We start from the raw sequence: 9,294 nt of genomic DNA on the forward strand, positions 1-9,294 counted from the left end.
CCAGATGGTGCAGTTTCTAATGATCAATAAGACCACGTGTGGGTACTTAAGTCATTAAATAGCTTTAGACCAAAAGCACTTTGGACACTGGGAGAATGGAGAGATATGGGAATCTAGCTGAACAGTGGATGAAGTGTTTTAACGTTGGAGCAGAGTGCTGGATAGAGTGGATGTGGAGAGGATGTTTCCACGAGTGGGAGTGTCGAGATCCAGAGGTCATAGCCTCGGAATAAAAGAATGTTCCTTTGGTAAGGAAATGAGGAGGAATTGCTTTAGTCAATCTTCTGGAATTTTATTTTACACATAAAACTGCATTGAAAATTCATTTAACATCACAATTTAACATGTTTCTGATCGATAAAACTGATAACCTCATGTCACAAACAAGGTACACAGTCCCATTCCGAATTAAATTTAAGGGATTTTAAGTTCAGTTCGACAAACACAACCTAAAGTTCAATAAAAATGCTTGGAACAGTTATTTCGCCATGATCATAAATTACTGCATTGTGCTGTAGGCTTCACACTGGAAAATGAAGGCGGCCAACTTATTGGACAAAATCCCGCCACAGTTTGAAGTGTTAAATTCGAAGCTTTGTTCCAAGATTTTATCAACTTTTATACACTGAAAACAAGAATTCTGCAATGTTTCTAAGATGAAGACCACAAGCAGCTGGAGAAGATGAAGAGTCAATTTAGTCATTTCCACAGGTATTTATTTACAAGGGTCCTTGTTCTTGTGTTGGTTCCTGCTGAATTCTAACAGTGGCAGTGGTGGGATGAGGAGGGTCAGTTACCTTTTATCTAAATTGTGTATTTGTAGGCTGAGTGTTGTGAAGCTTGAGAGTAGATCAGCAACTTCATCGACCTGTACGGACCAGGAAGGCAAAAGCAAGTTATAAAGTTATTGCAAGCAAAATTCTGGAATTACATGGCAATATGTCTGGCACCCACAGAGAAAGGCAAGTTCATGAATTGGGAGAGGAGCATGGGAGATTTGGGCAGCACAGTGGTAGAGTTGCTGCCTTGCAGTGCTAGAGACCCAGGTTCGATCGTGACTACTGGTGCTGTCTGTACGAAGTTTCTACGTTCCCCCTGTGACTGGGTCTTCTCAGGGTGATCCAGTTTCCTCCCACACTCTAAAGATGTACAGGTTTGTAGGTTAATTGGCTTCATTAAGTTGTAAAATTGTCCCCACTGTGTGTTGGTTAGTGTACAGGTGATTGATCACAAGTTGGAGCGGACTAAGTGGGCTGAAGGGCCTGTTTCCGTGCTGAGTCTAAAGCCTTTATTGGGACTACCTAAAATGTTTGTAATTAAAGCATACACAACACGGAAGTAAACAAACTTTGGTTTAGTTTAGAGATACAGCACGGAAACAGGCCCTTCGGCCCACAGAGTCCGCTCCGACCAGCAATCCCTGCACATTAACACTATCCTACACCCACTAGGGACAATTTTTACATTTACCAAGCCAATTAACCTACAAACGAGTATGTCTTTCGAGTGTGGGAGGAAACCGAAGATCTCGAAGAAAACCCACGCAGGTCACAGGGAGAACATACAAACCCCGTACAGACAGCGCCCGTGGTCGGGATCAGGTCCCCGGCGCTGCATTCGCTGTAAGGCAGCAACTCTACCTCTGCGCCACCGTGACTGTTGGAAACTGACAGCATGAGTTGCCTTACTAACTAAATAGAAACATGGGTGTAGAACATTCTCTACAGGGACCGGTGCTGAACATGGTGCCACAATAATGGAGGAAGTCCACTGACTGAATGTTGAGAGACAAATACAAGCAGTTGCCACACTCGTACACATCCAGCAGCAGTGATCACAGACTGCTCTGTCCCATGGCACGGACGGCCAAGAGGTGGCATCTAACATATCTGGTGTCTCATCTTTAGCCAATGTTTATGTCACTTCTCTCCTTTACATCACTGGCCTTTGTCCAACCATCATCCAATCGCCCCCTCCTCACCCATATCCACCTATCACTTGCCAGGCCTTGTCCCTCTCCCACCACTCTTCCAGCTTTCTCATCAACTGCTACAATTTGTCTGAAGGGTCCTGACCTAAAACCTCACATATCCGTGTCCTCCAGAGATGCTACCTGTCCCTCTGAGTTACTCCAACACTACTTTTATACAATAGAAACATAGAAAATAGGTACAGGAGTAGGCCATTCGGCCCTTCGAGCCTGCACCGCCATTCAATATGATCATGGCTGATCATCCAGCTCAGTAACCTGTACCTGCCTTCTCTCCATACCCCCTGATCCCTTTAGCCACAAGGGCCACATCTAACTCCCTCTTAAATATAGCCAATGAACTGGCCTCAACTACCTTCTGTGGCAGATGAATTCCACAGACTCACCACTCTCTGTGTGAAGACGATAGAACTTTATTTATCCCAGGAGGGAAATTGATCTGCCAAGTCATAAAACAAATCTCTTTTTACTCTTACAATCAGAAACATTAAAATCAGTGATCCAACACCCAACGTTCTTCCTCCCCAACTGCCCTTGATCGGTTCCTGTTTTTCAGGACCCATTCTTGTTTTTTACTTACCTCTTCCTTCGTGTTGGTCAGCTGAAGTTTTGTGCAAAGATCATCTAACTGCTCAGTTTCTTGACGGTTACCCAGTTTTTCCAAGTATTCACGCAGCATCTGAATGATCTGAAGGAAAGAAAGAGTGTAAACTGATGCACATATGGACCTCAAGTTCAATAATTGTAAGACTTAACCTTTTTTGTTCTGCGCTATTCAGTCAGCAAAAAGATCCTACATGATTACAATCAAGCCGTCCACAGGATAAAGGGTATAAAGTTTAGTGCAAGGTAAAGTCCGATTAAAGATAGTTCGAAGGTCTCCAACAGGATAGATGGGTGGATGGGACCTCTCGCATAAAATAAGATTCGAGTTTTAAACAGACACTCCTCCCTGCTAGTTACTGGAGGTAACATTTGATGAGAGGTCCTGGCCTTACCTGCTTCACCTCCGCCCGGAGGGCCTCCAGACTGTGTGAATGTCCATCCTGCAGGATGTTCAGTTTCGATCGAGCGAGGTGTAATGGAGTCCTTCCTGCTCGGTCCAGGGCATCCACTCTAGCACCTGGGGCCAACAACAGAGGGTTTCCTGTTAGCCTGGTGCTGCCATTCACAGGATAGACGAGGAGCTACCAAAATGTACAGTCTGAACTGCTGCTGCAACACAACATAAACCACCTGCAACTTTTAGATCACATTAGAACTCATATTGACCACATGGAAGGAAAGGAGGGGAGAGAAGCCATCTTTGGTCACCAATAACTTAATGGAACCGAACATGCTGAGTACTAGCAGCCATAGGTTACAACTGCAACAGGTAGTGATGAACTCTTTTATGTCCATGTGCGCATGTGTATATCTTCTCTCTTTTGGGGATACTGACCAAGAGGGTAATATGGGAGGTTGGTGAATTACCAGGGTTGAGCAGGGAGATGGGAAAGGGATCGTTTTAATCAGTGGCGAGACAAACTGCTGGAGGTTTGCCTGAACTCAGCAGGTCGGGCAGCATCTATGGAGGAGATGGATGGGTTTCAGGTCAGGGCCATTCTGCAGCTTTAATCAGTGCATTTCTTTAAGACAAAAACATCTCAACTTCTGTGCTCAGTCTCCAGACTGAAGGCCAGGATGCCAAAAACCTTCTTCACCACCTATCTACTTATGACAACACTTTTGAAAACTGCCTACTCCTATACAGGGCTGGATTGCCGTTTGTAAAGGTGTACAAAAACTAGAATCTGGTTATTAAAAAGATCCCTTGTGAATCAATATTAATAACTACGTTAACATATTAAAATAAGTAGAACTTACACACCTCCTCTTAACAGTGTAGTGATCACTGGTACGTGGTTTGTACAAGCAGCTGTGAAGAACAGAGTCCAATGTTAAATAATATTTTATAACATTTGTTCTTTTAAATTGCGTATTTGCAATAATATTTTTTTGCAGTCCTTATTACAGGTGCTCCCTGGCTTACGATGCTTCGACTTGCGATATTTGACTTTGCATTGGTGCAAACATCAGCAACCCGTTGCGAGCCACAGCTCGCTTCCGGCCACGTGATTGCGTGTATTAAATGCGTTTCGACTTACGATATTTTCGGTTTCCGATGGGTTTCTCGGAACGGAACCCCATCGTAAGCTGAGGAACACCTGTAATGTCTTGCAGAATTTGCGTAATTTATGTTTTGGTGTGTTGGCTGAGTCAGTCAGTGCCTGTGATGTTGCACAAGCAAGATTTTCCTTGTCCTATACCTCACCGCACTTGTGCAGATGACAATATATTCAACTGGACTTGACATTACCATTGCCAGAATTGTTAAAACCACCTCATCTCTATCGTACCCAGGTGCAACGGTGTGTTTCCCAGTCCATCCCTCTGGTTCGGGTCTGCTCCATGATCCAATAACAACTGTACTAAAGCAGGAAGAGAGAACAAGGTTAGGTTGTGTGGTACGGGGTCTTTCTAACTAACACTAGAAACTGAACCAGAGCCCATTAAACCCCTCGTGCCTCTTCGATAAATCAGTCACATAGTTCAGAAACACAGGCTCTTCGGCCCAACTCATTCATACTGACCCAAATTGTCCATCTATTCTAGCCTCATTTGACCCATATTCCTCTTAACCTTTCCTATCTATGTATCTGCCTTAACTGTTACAGTGCTCAGTGGTTCAAATGGCCTGTTTCTATGCTGTATCTTGGATTTAATCAATCTTGACAAATCCCTTTGCACTCTCACATGCAACCACATCTTATAAGTGTGACCAGAACTGCAGGCAAAAATCCAATTACGGTCTAACCAGTGTTTTGTAACTTTATAACTAAAGGACAATGCACAGAGATCAGAGTATTCAGTTTAAAATCAGAATAGGTAGATATATATATAGGGAAAACAGATATATTTTCTCCAAAAAAAACACCACTCACCAACTGAACTGTTTCCATTACAAGAGGCAAAATGAAGGGCAGTCCTGCCTTTGTCATCAGCTACACATGGATCAGTGCCAACTTCAAGTAACTGATTCACTAAACAAGGCAAAAAAGTTACTTCATAATAACACGAAAAAACAGACGGTAAGCATCCAGCAGTCGTATTTAACTCTAATTCATCATAATTTTATAATTTTCGCCTTCATAATTTTGGGTGACAACTGAGATGAAGAATCACATTTTGTGGAAAAAATATTGTTTTGCACATAAAACATGGGAGGCAATAGACAATAGGTGCAGGAGTAGGCCATTCGGCCCTTCGAGCCAGCACCGCCATTCAATGTGATCATGGCTGATCATTCTCAATCAGCACCCCGTTCCTGCCTTCTCCCCATACCTCCTGACTCTGCTGTCCTTAAGAGCTCTATCTAGCTCTCTCTTGAATGTATTCAGAGAATTGGCCTCCACTGCCTTCTGAGGCAGAGAATTCCACAGATTCACAACTCTCTGACTGAAAAAGTTTATCCTTATCTCTGTTAAAAATGGCCTACCCCTTATTCTTAAACTGTGGCCCCTTGTTCTGGACTCCCCCCAACATTGGGAACATGTTTCCTGCCTCTAACGTGTCCAACCCCTTAATAATCTTATACGTTTCGATAAGATCTCCTCTCATCCTTCTAAATTCCAGTGTATACAAGCCTAGTCGCTCCAGTCTTTCAACATATGACAGTCCCACCATTCCGGGAATTAACCTAGTAAGCCTACGCTGCATGCCCTCAATAGCAAGAATATCCTTCCTCAAATTTGGAGACTAAAACTGCACACAGTACTCCAGGTGCGGTCTCACTAGGCCCCTGTACAACTGCAGAAGGACCTCTTTGCTCCTATACTCAACTCCTCTTGTTATGAAGGCCAACATTCCATTGGCTTTCTTCACTGCCTGCTGTACCTGCATGCTTCCTTTCAGTGACTGATGCACTAGGACACCCAGATCTCGTTGTACGTCCCCTTTTCCTAACTTAGAAGAGGTTCTAATGCTACCGATTCCAATGAAGGATAGCAGGGAGAAAAGGTAGAAAAAGTAAGGAGGCTACCTACATGTTTATGGAGAAAATAACTTTAAAAAAAATTTTTTTTTTTTAATCATCCGGGAGCTTGTTTTTTGGTGACTTTCGTTGTAATGTGCAAGACTAGCTACCATTTCAGCCAGCCCAGTACATCACAATGCAAGAGGCATACAATCCCAATAAGAAGGCAAACAACCAAAAACCAACTCAAACATACCAGTCTCAACCTCGTTTGCATTTGACGCTTCTCGTAAACGTTTCTGTGCTGCAAAACAAACACAATAATTTGTAGACCACAGGTACAGGTCCAGCTAGATAAGCCTCGCTGGTAACAGCAGCCACAGAACACTCGGGCACACCAACACTGCTCCTGTTTAGCTAATTAAGTGACATTTAAATTGGATTAAATAGTTTCAAACATGACAGGTTCCGCGTTAAAGTGTGGAATCACACCATTCTATTGATTTATTCACAAAATGCTGGAGTAACTCAGCAGGTCAGGCAGCATCTCAGGAGAGAAGGAATGGGCGACGTTTCGGGTCGAGACCCTTCTTCAGACTGATGTCAGGGGGGCGGGACAAAGGAAGGATACAAGTGGAGACAGGAAGACAGTGGGAGATCTGGGAAGGGGAAGGGGAAGGGGAAGAGAGGGACAGAGGAATTATCTAAAGTTGGAGAAGTCAATGTTTATACCGCTGGGCTGCAAGCTGCCCAGGCGAAATATGAGGTGCTGTTCGTCCAATTTCTGGTGGGCCTCACTGTGGCACTGGAGGAGGCCCATGACAGAAAGGTCAGACTGGGAGTGGGAGGGGGAGTTGAAGTGCTCAGCCACCGGGAGATCCGATTTGTACCAGCATCTGCAGTTATTTTCTTACACTATTCTATTGATTTAAACCCATGTGTAAACTTCAGCTGTAAAAACACTGATTATGGATTTTACTTAATGGGCAAGCAAGTTAATTAAGATACCAGGGAGTAACTCAGTGGGTCAGGCAGCATTCTGGGGAAAGACGCAAAATGCTGGAGTAACTCAGCGGGACAGGCAGCATCTCTGGAGAGGTCTATACCCCCTCCCTCCCCAATACCCCTCTCTCTCCCTACCCGTACCCACTCTCAATTCCCACTCTTCCTTATACCCCCACTCCCTCCGTCCCCCTCCCTCTGTCCCCCTCCCCTTCCCATACTCCCTTCCTATGCACTCCCCTCCCCATACACCCCCTCCCCTCCCCATACACCCCCTCCCCTAAACCCCCTCCCCTACACCCCCTCCCCATACACCCCCTCCCCTATACCCCCTCCCCATTCACTCCCTCCCGTCCCCTTTCACTCCCTCCCCTTCTCAATCCTCCCTTCCCCTTACCTCCCACCATCCCTATCCCTCCCCATACACCCCCCTCCCCTCCCCATACACCCCCTCCCCTCCCCATACACCCCCTCCCCTCCCCATACACCCCCTCCCCTCCCCTCCCTATCCCTCCCCATACACCCCCTCCCCTTTCACTCACTCCCTCCCTCCCCTCGCCATACCTCCCCTCCCCTCCCCCTACACCCCCCTCCCCCTACACCCCCCTCCCGATATACACCTCCCCTCCCCTCCGCGCCCCTGCCCTGCCTGCCCTCACCGTGCGCCTCCTTGCCCAGCGGGCAGCTCCTGCGATGCCCCTTCAGCTGCCGCTTCAGGCGGCTGACTGCCATCTTGCCGCCCGCTTGCTGCTGCTCGTCCTGCCGCTCCCACAGCCGCTGTAGCTGGGCCTGGGCGCCGGGGTCCAGCCGCTGCTCCGGCACCGCGTACTCGCCCTCCGAGCTCGACTGCTCGGACAGCAGGCCGTCCGAGGCGGTGGCCATGAGTGGCCGGTGTCCGGGCCGTGAGGGGAGGGGGGAGGGGGGGGGGGACGGTGACCGCTGTCCGGGTCGTGAGCGGTCGCTGCTGAGTGACGGTCTGGAGGTGGGTGACCGGTGGGTGTCCGGGCGGTGACGGGACAGACCGCGGGCGGTGAGGTGGGGGCAGTATCCGGTGTCCGGGCGGTGACGGGACAGACCGCGGGCGGTGAGGTGGGGGCAGTATCCGGTGTCCGGGCAGTATCCGGTGTCCGGGCGGTGACGGGACAGACCGCGGGCGGTGAGGTGGGGGCAGTATCCGGTGTCCGGGCGGTGACGGGACAGACCGCGGGCGGTGAGGTGGGGGCAGTATCCGGTGTCCGGGCGGTGACGGGACAGACCGCGGGCGGTGAGGTGGGGGCAGTATCCGGTGTCCGGGCAGTATCCGGTGTCCGGGTCGCGAGAGTCCGGCCACTGAGGGGCGGTGACCGGTTGCTGTGCGGGTGTCCGGTCGCTGAGGGCCGTGGCCGTGAGGGTCCGGGTGACCGGTGTCCGGTCAGTGAGTGTCCGGTGTCCGGGCCGTGAGGGTCCGGGTGACCGGTCGCTAAGGGCCGGGTGTCTGGTCAGTGAGGCTCCAGTGTCCGGGTGACCGGTCGGTCGCACGATCGCTCCCCGCAGGCCGCGGCCCTCTGACTGACTCGCCGCCCGGGCAATGGGAGCCGCCGGGGCCGCGCCGGGAACCAATGCCAATGGCGGCGCTGGGCAGGACCGCGCCCGGTGCCGCAGCTTCAGTGTCCGGGCGGGAAATGTCTTTATTCTCTCAATGTTTGTACCTGAGCATCCACCAACCCTCATAGACCTTTGAACCATTATAGGACATAATCCTGATGTGATATAATATATGCTACCTCTGTCCTAATTACCAGAAACAGTGTAAGTCCTGTTTTATAATAGATTTTTGTTATTACAGTTATACAGACACATAGACAATAGGTATTTATTGACAAAATGCTGGAGTAACTCAGCGGGTCAGGCAGCATCTCAGGAGAGAAGGAATGTCTATTGTCTATTCCTTCTCTCCTGAGATGCTGCCTGAACTGCTGAGTTACTCCAGCATTTTGTGAATAAATACCTTCGATTTGTACCAGCATCTGCAGTTATTTTCTTACATAGACAATAGGTGCAGGAGGATGCCATTCAGCCCTTCAAGCCTGCACCGCCATTCAGTCTGAAGAAGGGTCTCGACCCGAAACATCACCCATTCCTTCTCTCCTGAGATGCTGCCTGACCCGCTGAGTTACTCCAGCATTTTGTGATACCTTCGATTTGTACCAGCATCTGCAGCTATTTTCCTACACCACCATTCAATATGATCATGGCTGATCGTCCACAATCAGTAACCCGTTCCTGCCCTATCACCATATCCCTTGAT

General features: G+C 48.3%; 1 protein-coding gene across 1 annotated transcript; it reads right to left on the reverse strand.

Moving 5' to 3' along the window:
* Positions 1–271: 271 nt before the first annotated feature.
* On the reverse strand, positions 272–8,732 carry ankrd54 (ankyrin repeat domain 54). Its single transcript, XM_078430475.1, has 8 exons — positions 7,667–8,732; positions 6,262–6,309; positions 4,975–5,073; positions 4,390–4,461; positions 3,861–3,908; positions 2,989–3,113; positions 2,571–2,678; positions 272–868 (listed from the first exon to the last, which is right to left on the reverse strand). Exons 1-8 carry the CDS (start codon positions 8,730–8,732, stop codon positions 794–796), a joined length of 1,641 nt encoding a protein of 546 aa, XP_078286601.1. The 3' UTR covers positions 272–793.
* Positions 8,733–9,294: the final 562 nt, after the last annotated feature.

This window comes from Rhinoraja longicauda, chromosome 40, assembly GCF_053455715.1.
Source record: "Rhinoraja longicauda isolate Sanriku21f chromosome 40, sRhiLon1.1, whole genome shotgun sequence".
NCBI lineage: Eukaryota > Metazoa > Chordata > Chondrichthyes > Rajiformes > Arhynchobatidae > Rhinoraja > Rhinoraja longicauda.